Source organism: Acanthisitta chloris, unplaced genomic scaffold, assembly GCF_000695815.1.
Source record: "Acanthisitta chloris isolate BGI_N310 unplaced genomic scaffold, ASM69581v1 scaffold2315, whole genome shotgun sequence".
Lineage (NCBI taxonomy): Eukaryota > Metazoa > Chordata > Aves > Passeriformes > Acanthisittidae > Acanthisitta > Acanthisitta chloris.
The window spans coordinates 142,692-156,053 of NW_008672990.1; the positions used below are offsets into that span (position 1 = coordinate 142,692).

General features: G+C 41.5%; 1 protein-coding gene across 1 annotated transcript in view; it reads left to right on the forward strand.

The window, feature by feature from the left end:
• LOC103802264 (calcitonin receptor-like) overlaps positions 1-11,583 on the forward strand; it is a 68,887-nt gene extending 57,304 nt beyond the window's left edge. Inside the window, exons 11-12 of the mRNA XM_009074722.1 lie at positions 4,288-4,329; positions 11,362-11,583. Of these exons, the coding sequence (XP_009072970.1) occupies positions 4,288-4,329; positions 11,362-11,583 (264 nt within the window). The remainder of the gene's footprint in view (positions 1-4,287; positions 4,330-11,361) is intronic.
• Positions 11,584-13,362: the final 1,779 nt, after the last annotated feature.

Genomic DNA, 13,362 nt, shown 5'->3' on the forward strand with positions numbered 1-13,362 from the left:
ACACACTACCCTCAAGGTGCTCTCAAATATGTCCAGAGATTAACACATTTCTGCTTGCAAGCTCCTTCCACCAGCTGTCCCATCTCATGGAATTCTATCTCCAGCACCTCCTAGCTGGGTTTGTAAAGGCTGTTGCATTACCTAACATAGCACTGTCACTGTGCCAGGGAATAGTGAGCCATGGAGGTCCATGAGGGAGCAGTGAAGGAGCAGCCACCAAACCAACAGCAATACGCAAGCACAGCTACTCTTCTCAATACCTTGCTGACAGTGGCCCTAGATGTACAAGTGAGAAATTAAAATGCTATTCAGCATAAGGGCCTTGAATTTTATTCATAAATGAAAGGTTATTTTCTTTTAAAACAGAGAAATCAGGTTTTTTCCTCCCTGTTTGCCACTTAGCAGCTTCCAAGCAGCAGCCTCAGGATCACAGCACCTGCCCTACCAGACAGGAGGATGCAGCTCACAGTGGCTTGATATGGTACAAGGATAATTTTTATCTTTTAGGCCTGGATTTGGACCACATATATAAATATATCCACTCTCCCTCCAGGTTTTAAACTTAGTTTTGTTGCAGCTTTATGCAGAATAAAAATTAGCCCATTTAAAAGTAGCCTCTTAAAAATAGTAAGACATTTCAATGCATTTTAGAAGGTATTCATTCCATCTGTTTCTCCAGTTAAAGGGAAGTAAATATCCTCTGTGATGCCAAAGCAGACAGAAACATTTTCTCCTTCTGTGCAAAGTTAAGGTTATAGGACTGCTTTTGACAATATAAGTGGGGGTTTTATATTTCCTGTTCTTTTTTCACTTTGCATTATTAGCAATTTCAAAACTTTTTGATATTTTGAGCCAATAAAAAATGGGGTCACATTTCTTTTTGAAAGCTGGATATTACATAGTGCCATTTTTTTATGAAAAAGTGTCAATTTTGTATGAAAAATTCATTCAACAAAATGACAGTAATGAAACCTCCAGCAGAGAACAGGAAAGAACCAAAGCTTTGGCTTACAGGATGTCTGCATCATTTTGCAGCAGGTGGGCTGCCATCTTCAGCCCTCTCGTGCCAATCTCCCCACCTCAGTAGCAGCAGAAACTACACAGACATATTACTTGCTTTGCTTCTTTTTTTTTTAAGCAAACATAGATGAACACTGTATGACCCAGTCATTTACCTCAGAGATGCTGTATGAATGTGCTGTGAATGAAGGTGATGAGGAATGCAGTATTGTTTTTCTCAAAGCTTTTTATCTTTGCTGAAATGAGAGGTGGGTATGGGATGTACTTCTATGAAGAACCTCAACCATGGTTTCCATTCCGATCCAGAAGTGAGAAGTGAATGGACATGGACCAAAGTCCACACAGAGAATCAAAAACTGATTTTTCATATTGACCATCTGTACAATTACATGTGCCATCATTTCTACCATCAATAATGAATATGTCATCCCACTAAAACCTAAACAGCAACACAGTATGTAATTCTTTAGGACAGAAACTAAGACCATGGACATGGCCAGGAATAGCAGGAATAAGCATGTCTGTATGTGCTCTCTTGGTTTTATGGAGACACAAGCTAGAAGAAACAAAAAGAGGTATCAGAAACCTATGTAAATTTGCAGTATCTGCATAGGTAGTTTTTGTTTGTTTCTTTTTAACCTGAGCAAATTACTGGAAGTTCTCCTCAAGACACTCAAGTCTTCTAGAAGACTGAGGTACAAATTAAATACCTGTAAAGCAAAGAATATCCTTGGACCAGTATAGGCACTTAAACACAGGTGAAAACTCAGTATGTTGTCAATAAGGTACTTGAAGGTCTGAGAGCTGCTGGCCCCCAGGGCAATCGCAGCAGTTAGAGAGAATATGGAAGACACATCTCAGAGAGAGATGAGAAACAACCCATGGGCTTTACATGAAACAATTAACCTCCATCAAATCTGTTACATGTTTTAATAGATGCATGGTAGAATTATGGTTATCCCAAGCCATTCATTACAGCCAAATATAGGAATAGTACTTTTAACTATGGTCAAAACTTTGTGTATAAAATGGAAGAAATGGCAATAGCAATAGAAATATAGATATCAGAGCCCAGAGGATCATGGCAGGAGGAAGAGAATGACAACATATATGGGACAGACTAGAGAAAATAGTTTCTTGAGCCAGAACATGTACAACACGCATGGTCTCAAAATAACAAGGAGCCAGATGTGTTTTCAGCTCATTCTAAACCAGAAGAGCAACTGAAAGGGATATGAGATGTCACTACAGCTTCCTCTTTATCTTTTCTGTCAGAAGTTGTCTGGAGAAAACACTAGTTAAGGGAGCTACAGTCTCAAACAGAAGAAAAGTAGAACAATTGCAGGATGTAACAGAGGAATTCAAATACCATACAAGAACTGAAATGGAAAACGGCTTCACTTCAATAGTTCAGGTTCAGTTTCTGTCTTTAGGTGAACTGCAGTTCTGAAATTCCCCCTAAACACTCTTGCTGAAGAACAGACTTGGAAAAAATGTCTCCGCTTCTTTTTTTCTCTTGCTAGCTTTTGTATCTGCCATGCCTCATGTGGAATGTCCATCAAGCATCCCTGATCCCAGAGGAGATCAAGAGCCATCTCATTTCCCATTATAGCTGACTGCTGTTAGTAAAAACATATTTGTAAAACAGCAAGATCCCTGCTGCAACCATGCACCATGCAGTTCAGCAGCAGATGTTTTGTAAGACTCTGCACATTATCGTAGTGCACACAGTGTGGAGGACATCGACACAGGCCACCACGAAGTGGCACGTTTGCTCCCCATCATTGCAAAAACTTTGATTTAGGAATCTCTGGTCTCACAAAGTCCTGCTTTAGAGGCTTAAGGTTTTGTTTGACTTTGTGATGTTTCTAAGCCCAAAGCTTATGGACAAACTATGGTGCACTGCTTATTGTATGGTGGAATTTGAGGTTTTTTAAGCATACTCACTGTTTTGTCAAAACATGAAAAGAAACTTTCTTTTTTGCACTATGTCTACCCTTTGTCCTCCTCCTACATGCTTTTCTGTGTTGATATTTGAAGCCACTCAGATTGCAAATTCTACATCAGAGAAAATCTGTTAGGGTAAAATAGTTGTCAAAATTAAGGTGGTCAGCACGTGTTCAAATCAGCCTGTGTTTCGCTAATATATAAGCATTTTGTTAAAACACTTACTGCTTATCCTGTGTCTGTGGTCCAAAATACACATTTGAGAGTCGAAGACATTTTACAAAGCATTAGCTACAATTTAATTGGTAATCAGTTAAATGAAGGTTTATGAAAAAGATACAGCTCTAAAGCTCTTTGAAGCAGCCCCTGGGAACAGAAGCTGCATTGCAGTTTTCCCCTCAATTTCACAAACTGCCATACGTTTAGTTTATAATAACTGCTATAACTAATTTAAAATGAAGGCATTTGGCTCCCAGTGATGTTATATAATGCTATTTTGATAAGAGCGAGTGCAATTAGGACATGGACCAGTGTAACTACATAATCCTGTGTGGCTTGCTCTCTGTGCAAGAATTTTCTCTCTTAGTAATGTCACACTTTCTCATTCCATATTCCTGCCTTTTCCCTGTTTAAACTTGTAACAGTAATGAAATACTATCTGGGCAACTATGGTAATGATTAAATTAATTTGAAACCATTTAAGACCAAGCTATGATCTGCAGTTTCTCCTTTCTTTTTTTTCTTTGGTCTTTTTTGGTTCAGCCCTTCTACCTTCTAACTCGTGTGTTTTCTTACCACTTACACCTCTTTTCACATCTTCTCCGGCCCTTATGAAACCCAACATACAAATTCATTTATCCTGACATAGAGTTCAATTTAAAGCCTTGCTGGAACAGCTGGATTCTCCATGGCCAACACTTTTAGCTGTATAACTGCACTCTGACAAATGAGTGACAGCATATAGGACACAATTCCTATGCCATCTCTTCAGCAAAATCAGTGGCAGTGTGGTTCTCCACTGTAAGCAAGATATCTATCTACCTTAAATATAATTTCATTTTCCTTCCCTACATCTCTTACATATAAATAACTTCATAGCCAAAACAGATAATCTATAAATGCAAGTAATATAGAAGAGAATGGTAAAACATGATGAAAAGACAAAATTCCATTTAATAACATAAGTGAAAGACGGGAGTGTCTGTGATGTGAAGGAAGTGGACTAATATTTTTATCTTGTATCCATCAAGTCCAAATTCCAAACTATGTCCAAATTTATATATTCTGATCCCTAAATTCTTTTCTTTTCCTTTCTCTTAGGGCTTACTTGTGGCTACTATATTCTGCTTCTTCAATGGTGAGGTAAGCATGTGAAATACAGAAAATGAACAGAACTTGAAAAATAGTCACTCTGTTGTTCATTAATGGAGAAGTGATGTGTGTCATACTACAAACTCTGAAGATACACAAAGACCCTTTTACTCTCTACACACAAGCAGTGGTGTGCATTTTTGAAATGCATGCTCTGTGCAGAGCGCAACTTGAATATCTCTGAGCCAATGAATCAGCAGTGTTACTATTACAAAGCAGATGGTATCTAATGTGATACAACCATGAGATACTCCCCCTACCATCTGCAATTTTGAGATGGAGGTCTAAGTAAAGGAGAAAAAGCTCTACTTCCCTTCCTGCCCCAGAACAGTGGGAAGGACCACAATGCTCCATAAGAAGCAGTGTGACCTTCAGGAGACTGTCCTGAAGAACCCAGTTACAGGTTCAGAGTCAGGCCCAGAGCCACAGCAGGTGCCATCCCTGCTAGCGCTGTCAAAGTTGGAGAAGCGCAATAACTTTCACTCCTTTGAGGATTAGCACTGGACTTTTTAAGGTCAATGTTTCTTGTGTAGTAATTGAGAAATACAGACCCTTGAGGCAAAGTTATCTCCCATTCTCTTCCAGCTGGATCATAGATCAATATCTATATATACCTACAGAGGTTTTTAGATCCACTTCGCTACATTTCTTTTTACACTAAAAAGTAGGTTAAAATATGTCATGAACCATTTCAATTCCTACAGCAAGTTATTTTGTGGGTTGAACGAGTGGACAGTAAAGTGGATTGAGAACTGGCTGAGTGGCAAATCCCAGAGAACTATGATCAGTGGCACAGAGTCTAGTTGAAGGCCTGTCACTAGTGGTGTCCTTCAGAGTTCCATATTGGGCCCGGTTTTGCTCAACTTATTCATCAATGACTTGGATGAGGGCACAGAGTGCCTCCTCAGCAAGTTCACTGATGGTACAAAACTGGGAGGCGTGGCTGATACCCCAGAGGGCTGTGCAGCCCATCAGAGGGACCTTGGCAGGTTGGAGAGATGGGCAGAGCAGAACAAACTGAGATTCAGCAAGGGCAGGGGCAGGCCCTTGGAACCTGGGGGGGAACAACCCCAAGCACCAGGACAGGTTGAGCACTGACCTGATGGAGAGCAGCTCTGTGGAGAAGGACCTGGGGGTCCTGGTGGACAACAAGCTGTTCATGAGTCAACAGTGTGCCCTTGTGTATCAGAAGGCCAGTGGGATTCATTAAGAAGAATACTGCCAGCAGGTCAAGGGAATTGATCCTACCTCTCTACTTAGCCTTGATGGGGCCACATCTGGAGTATTGTGTCTAGTTCCGGGCTCCTCAGTACAAGAGGGACACGGAGCTCCTGGAGTGGGCCCAGCAGAGTGCAAAGAAGATGATTAAGGGACTGGAGCACCTCACTTATGAGGAAAGGCTGAGGGAGTTGGGCCTGTTCAGTCTCAAGGAGAGACAACTGAGGGAGGGCCTCATTAATGTATACAAGTACATGAATGGGAAGTGCCGAGATGATGGAGCCAGACTCTTCTCCCTTGTGGAAACCAATAAAACAAGAGTTAATGGGCAAAAATTGATGCACTGAAAGTTCCACCTGAATATGAGGAAGAATTTCTTTTCTGTGCAGTCACTGAGCACTGGGACAGATTGCCCAGAGAGGTCATGGATTTTCCCTCACTGGAGGTCTTCAAGAACTGTCTGGATGATCCTGCTTCAGTAGAGAGGTTGGTCCAGATGACCCATCATGGTCCCTTCCAACCTGATTCTCTAATTTTCCAAAGATGGTTGGCAGAAAAAAACTTTTTCAATACATCTAGAGAATTCAACTGTAGCAATATAAAACACTGCTTATCTTAGCAAAGCTAGGAAGACCATTAAAAAGCTCACTTTCAATCCAGAGCAGATGAATTAGATACAGAACAAGCTTTGTGATGCTAATGCTCAGATGCCAACCTAGAGGGATATTTGTGCTCCTGTTTATCCCTGGACGTTATTAGAAAGTAGCAAATTCGAAGTGATGATGTGACCACACTGATGTTTTGATAGAGACTTCAAGCAAGTTATGTTACTGATAAGGTCCTACTGTCTGCTTTGCTAATTTCAGGATAACAGAGAGCATTAAATTCTGCCACCACTTGTCTACATCTCTGTACATTTTCTTCTGTCTGGCCCCCTGTGTAAATGTACAGAGACACTCAAGAATAGAAAAGATCAGAGGCCTCCCACTGTAGTTCTGTAGCATGGCTTCTCGGGAGTCATGAAAGAGAACAGCAAAATTCGAGCAGCTAATGACACCAGAACCTAACATGAAATGATAGCTGTAAAGATTGTGCTACAGAAGCTCACAGTTTCATGCATCCAAACAAATTTGAAGAGATTTACAAGTCTTTTCCTGTCACATTTCTGTCCCCAGGATCTGCAGGCTACTATCATCTTTCTGCTTCTCCCTTGCAGTCATCACTTTCTAGCACAGTCCAATTTCCATTCCCTGGAAACACATAAAGACTTCTGATTCTCCCTGGTAGGGTGGACTTGGCATGGAGAAAGTCAGGCACTTTTTGAAGCATCGTCTCCCCCTAGGAATGACTGCATAGCTCTGTACAGGCAGTACTCCAGTGTGTCCTCACTGGCCTCCAAACAATGTGTTACCCCAAAATGCTGGTCTTGGACATCACCTTCTTCATGAGTCACCTTCCTTTTTTTTTTTTATTAGATTTTGCAAAACAAATTTTCTTTCTGTTTTATAGCTTTAGTGTAAAAGGTTGTTTACTCTGTAACTGTCCAACTCTAATGATAACACATGGATTTGTGCCTAGATTACAGGCTGTAGCAATGCTAAAATGAGGAAAGGGAGCAAGAAAATGCACTAGAAACATGAAGTATCTTAAAGGCTGTTAGTTTCTTAGATATGTTTCATCAGCTAGCTCTAGTGCCAAAGTACTTTTGGCAATGTTGCTGTGTCAAGAGAGCATATCCACCTTTAAAACTCCAGGAATGCAATTTTCAAGTTATGCAATAATGAGGATATATGGAGCATCTGCTTGCCAATATGTAAGACTAATGACTCCTTGGTGGAGCAGATGATCAGAAATATGGGTTGGTGTCAGGCAGTAAGAACAAACAGCCATGAGGATTCAGGTTTCCTAGACATGTTGAGAGTGATGTTATTGGTGCTTGGGTACTTTTCACCATTACACCCATTTTCAAAAATCATATTGTATCTGCCTCAGTCTTGCAGACTGTCAATGGCAGGGATGCTGAGAACCCCCCCTCATCATTTTCTTCGAGGAAATGTTATTTGCTGCACAATAAGGGAAGCTTTTTTTAGAATTTCCCATTAAGGTGAGGAGAGTGTCAAAGATGACATCTCTCTAATAAAGATTCAAGACAGTTTGGTGCTACTTGCATCAGCATATTGCCAATAAACATCAAGCAAAGTTTATGCAGTAGAGTAGCTGGGCTGGGCTGTGCCAGGAGAGGATGAAAGGACTGTGATCTCCCCCTTTCTCTTTTATTCCTGCAGTTACACAAGCTGTAGATATATGAGGCACAAAACCTATAAGGAGCAATAACATACTAATACCAAGTTGGAATTAGGTCCTTCCATATGGAGGGCTGGTCTGAATTTGCCTGGCCAAGAGAACTAAGATGAGATAACTTCCTCCAGTCTTGCTGTGTACAGTAGGACATAGACCAAAGCCACAGTCTGGTCTTCAGTCATGATAAAAGACTGTTTCCAAGCTGCTGCATACATCTGCTGCCATACAGCTCAGAATTATTTCTCATGAGAAAATTCAGTGTGGGGCAAGAAGATTAATTTCAGAACTACAGTAACGTGGATACTCTGGGATTTATTTTTCCCTACTGGAATATTTAACTTCAAGGCTGAAATACATGAAGCTTAGCCAGGATAAACAATGCTGAACTGAGAACCACCTGACAGTGTTTTTAATGTGCATTCATCACCTACTACCTCACGAACCTCATTTTAGTACAATGAGCCTGTCTATAGAAATAAATGTAAAAATAGTAACAAGAAGCTGTTCCAATGCCTGCATTCATGTCGAAGAACACATAGGCAAGAGATTTGTTTTGGACTTTTAAAATTACAGATCTTCTTGTGCTTTTTTATATAAAATATTGGTGTTGAGTAGCACTGTAGTTTCTCTGTCCAACAACAACAGTTACAGTTGATAAAAGGTCTCTGCAGTAGTCTTCTCATCAGACCGTATTTCCAAACTAGGGATCACTGCTAGTCTGCAAGGCTGGACAACAAAATGAAAAGTGTGTTTGGAGAAAAAATAGCCGTGTATCTTATGTGCCAGTGAGGCATGAATGGCTAATGGAAAACAGAAACATCTTTAAAGTCTTGAAGAGCACAGTAAATAAACTCAGGCTCCTCATTGCTTTTATCTTTGCTTTCTTTCATCTGCTATCAGAGCAGAAAGCATAGTAGACATCACCCTATGCCTTCTGGTCCCCAGGCACCTCCTCAGTCATTAATACATTGTGGCTGTGCATGAGATTTTCTGTAATGCTGCTTACATATTTAAAATCCGTGCCTGAATGGTTTTAGTTGGCACTGAGTTATGATCATCTGAGATCCCAGCAATCATGGCAGAATTCTAGATTAGAATGTTTTACTCAATTGCAGCAGCTTGTACAATTCATTACCCATTTGTGGCCAAATCTTTGTACAGGCGAGCAATTCAGAAGAGAACAAAAACAGAGCTGCTTTGACCTCGTGCTCTCATTGCTCTGTGGAGCCTTTTAAACCTGCATAATGGCACTTCTAATCATGGGCTGAACTGGAAATGATGTGCCTGTTCTCTCTCTGACAGTACATACAATTTAAGTGTTGCTCCCTTCTAAGAAAACTGTAAGCTACTCACAGGCTTTGTACAGATCAGGGACACTGTTCTTCCCTCTTCAGTTAACCATGCTATCATCTCCAGACCTGTGCTTGTCCTGGTGGCCCATGACTCCAGTTCAGCTGAGAGCAGTCTGGGAGCTGAGCAGGAGTTCATCACCTGCACAGCAGCTCTTCTTCCCATGCAAGAGTGATCAAGACCTTGGGGTCTGTGCAGGGGTCAGGGGAAGGGCTGGGAGAGGAACAGAAAGGCTCTAAGATCATGTTCTTGCTGCCTTTGCTAAAAATGCTGAGATTATTCTGAATGGATGAAGTGCTGTGAGATGCAAACACAGTCAACATGAGGCAGAGGAGCAGGCCAGAAGTGCACTATGGCTAGCAGTGTTAGTGACTGTGGTGGTGGTGTTGGAGAGGCATCTGTGGACTGGCAGAGCTGCTGTGCACAGACAAGGTTTCTGCATTATCCTCATTGTGTCTGCCCTTTGATGCTGCCGCTCCAGTGTGATATGGGGAAAGTCACTGTCTTAGTACTTCTGAAGATTTCTCCTTCCACTCCCTCCCCATAGGTTCTGGGATGACTAAGCTACGATATTCATACCATAACATCAAAAGGCAGTTTTAAAGTAACTAAAATCTTTACAGGGTTTACTTCCTGTGTAATATTTCTGTCAAGTGCTACAACTGCACTACTTTCACCCAGTAACTCTTTCTCACTGATAAATTTTGGCAGTGATGTGATGTAAAACACCCTTGCATGCAGACATTCCTCTTTAATTCTCAATATTGGCATAATAAGCTTTGCTCACAGCCCCAGTAATTAAAGTTCCCTTGTGACCATATGCCATTTCTATGCTCAATATCTAATTAACCTGTACTCAGCCATGTTTTCTTTTCTTTATGTGTTAGGAGAAGGTGAACAGCAATACATTCCCAGCAGGAGCACAGAAACCCTGGAACACTCCTGTCATCACAGTGCCTTACCTGCACCTACCTTCCTCAGGAGGAGGGAGTCATTTACACCAGATTATTATGTCAAACTGCTCCTATTATCACATTGTGCTGCTTAGAATCACTTATCTAAACAAAACCAGCCAGGTTTTGCCCACTTCCTGCTCATGTCTCAGCTCGATCAAGAACCAGCACCCCTGAACATGCAGCTGGAGAAGGTCTTCTTATTCCCTGGCAGGACTCAATAGCTTAAATCATATTCTAGCACCATCTATGACATCATTCTTTATATAAATGTTGAATAAAATGTTTTATTTCTATCAGATGAATGTTCAAAGGTTGAAGTTCCCTGTCATGCAAAGGGCCAGTGCCATATTTTGCAAGCACAGAACCTGTTCTTAAATTTCCAGAACAAAATCTCTGTTTAGACGTACTAATCCTCCAACTCTTTCTTTCTACAAAATTAATACTGGCAAGCTCCTGAAGTGTGCTTACACTTTACCATTCATGGCCAGTTTTACTTATGGCTAAGTTTCTTCAGATGTCACAATGCATTAGGCATTCCAAGGCCAAGAATCCAGCTGCAGCATCAGATGGGTTTTAATCTCCATACATCTTTCCTCTTCACTCTTCTACCATAGCATCCTACTGTGTTCCCATGCAGCAATCTGTTCCACATTTATAGGATGAGCTAACCACTACCTTCTCTTCACAAGCATCAACAACTGCAGAAACTCTTACTGCTGCCATAGGGTAGGCAGGGAGGGAGTTAAGGCCAAGAGCTGAACAACTGCTTCTGGAGCAGAGAGGAGGAGAGAGGCAGACTGAACATGATGGAATTAGACCTGGAGCTTTCCCTTTCCCTTTCCCTTTCCCTTTCCCTTTCCCTTTCCCTTTCCCTTTCCCTTTCCCTTTCCCTTTCCCTTTCCCTTTCCCTTTCCCTTTCCCTTTCCCTTTCCCTTTCCCTTTCCCTTTCCCTTTCCCTTTCCCTTTCCCTTTCCCTTTCCCTTTCCCTTTCCCTTTCCCTTTCCCTTTCCCTTTCCCTTTCCCTTTCCCTTTCCCTTTCCCTTTCCCTTTCCCTTTCCCTTTCCCTTTCCCTTTCCCTTTCCCTTTCCCTTTCCCTTTCCTTTCCTTTCCTTTCCTTTCCTTTCCTTTCCTTTCCCTTTTTAATATGTTTACAGTTACTGCAGTTTATATTATGTCTCACTTTGTGTTTCTTTAACAGGTACAAGGAGCTTTGAAGAGGCAGTGGACACAGTATAAAACCCAGTGGGGCCAGAGGCGCCGAGAGCACTGTTCCACACGATCTACCTCCTACACTGCGACGTCAATCACAGAGGTCCCTGTTTATCTGTACCATCATGATTCCAACAATGAACAGTTAAACGGAAGATACATAGAGGACTCCGAACTTGTTGCATTAAAATCTGGAGAGACATCTGCCTAGCTCAGCACCAGCCATTGCAAACACATTGTTTCATGTTCTGCTTGTGAACAAACTGGGGAGAAGGGTGAGAGTGTGGAAATCCAAGATACTGTGTCAGAGTGCAGGGCCAGGTGAAAGGAAACGCCATATTCAAACCACATCAGCCTCTGACAGCAAAGATGTAGAGGGAGTCTGACACAGACCTGGGAATAGCATTTCTTCCTGTGCACTGCAGCAGGGAGTGAACATGGACCTGAGCACCAGGCTGTGTAATCTCTGCATCTCCTGATACCAGCCATATGAAGAGAACATCCAACATTAGTAACAACCCCATATTTTTCCTATAGCAAATAGGAAAAAAAGAACAAGTACGTGGCAATCAGAAACTTTCATCACTTTTTTTTCTCATTTCTGGTACTTTCATAAGATGCAACTGGCTTGGAGCTTTTCCCCCTTTAATGAGCTTGATGATGGCTTACAAGATTTTGCACATTGCAAGACCAAACATATGAACAGCAGAAAGTCACTCCAAATGATTGAAATCTTAATGCTTTCCAAAGGATACCCCAAAATATTAACACCTCATTAGCAGGTGCATAAAGCAAATGAAGGTGGAAATAGTCATTGCATACCAAGATCTTGAACACCCACAGAGAAACAGATCAGTTCTTCAGGCTGCATTACACAAGTCCTGAAGGCATCTTGAAATAGTTTTTGCTTAAAAGTACTGGTAGTTCAAGAATATTTATTTCTAGGAAAAATTGTCAGTCTGTTACTCTGCCCAGAAACTCATCATTAAGGCACAATTCTTTCATTATAAATAAACTGTGAAATCTGATGATAGAACAAGGGGTAATGGATTCAAACTGAAGGAGAGGAAGTTTAGGTTAGATATTAGAAAAACGTTTTTTACTATAAGGATTTTGAGACATTGGAACAGGTTGCCCAGGAGCGTGGTAGCTGCCCTGACCCTGGTGGTGTTCAAGGCCAGGCTGGATGAAGCCTTGTGCAACCTGATCTAGTGAGAAGGTGTCCCTGCCCATGGCAGGGGGTTGGGACTAGAGGATCTGTAAGGTCCATTCCAACCCTTGAATTCTATGATTCTGTGATTTGCTTGGCAATTATGGTTTTATATAATAGCCATTCTGAGATGAATGTTTGTTATAAAATTGTGATCATGGCAGTAAAGGATCTCATGTAAGAAGTGAGAAACTGATGTCTTAGCACAGTAAGCATCTGTTTTTAGATTCTGGTTGCTGTCCTGAGTCCCTAGTCTTACTCCTGCCACAAACCCTGATAACCTATTTCAGATTCTATTGAAATTAGCAGACAAATCCCTGTTAATTTAGATGAGTGATGAACAACTCTTCAGTGTTCAGGAATGACTTATGCAATACAGTTTGATGTAGACCTCAAAAACAGGAAACAGTTTCATCTGTAGTGATTTGAAACCATTTTTCATTTCTAAATTTTGTGTTCAGCCAGGCTGTTTTTCCTTCCCTGACACAGCTAGACCCTAAGCTTTACCCTTCATTTGTAGATTTTAAATGAGAGCCACTGTACATCTCTACCTACATGAGCCACAATCTCACTGGGAAAGTCCCTTCCAGGAGTGAGTTCATGAAGGATAGGTGTAAAGCCAGCACAGTGAGAGGGGACTGAATTCCCACTATCCATACATGAGGTGATGCCTTGCAGTGAAGGGGGTTGCCCTGGTTTTGCCACCAGCACGTGCACACAGCTGCTGTGCACCACTGACACTTTCTCCCCAGTGTAAGGAATGCACTGCTTGACTCTGTG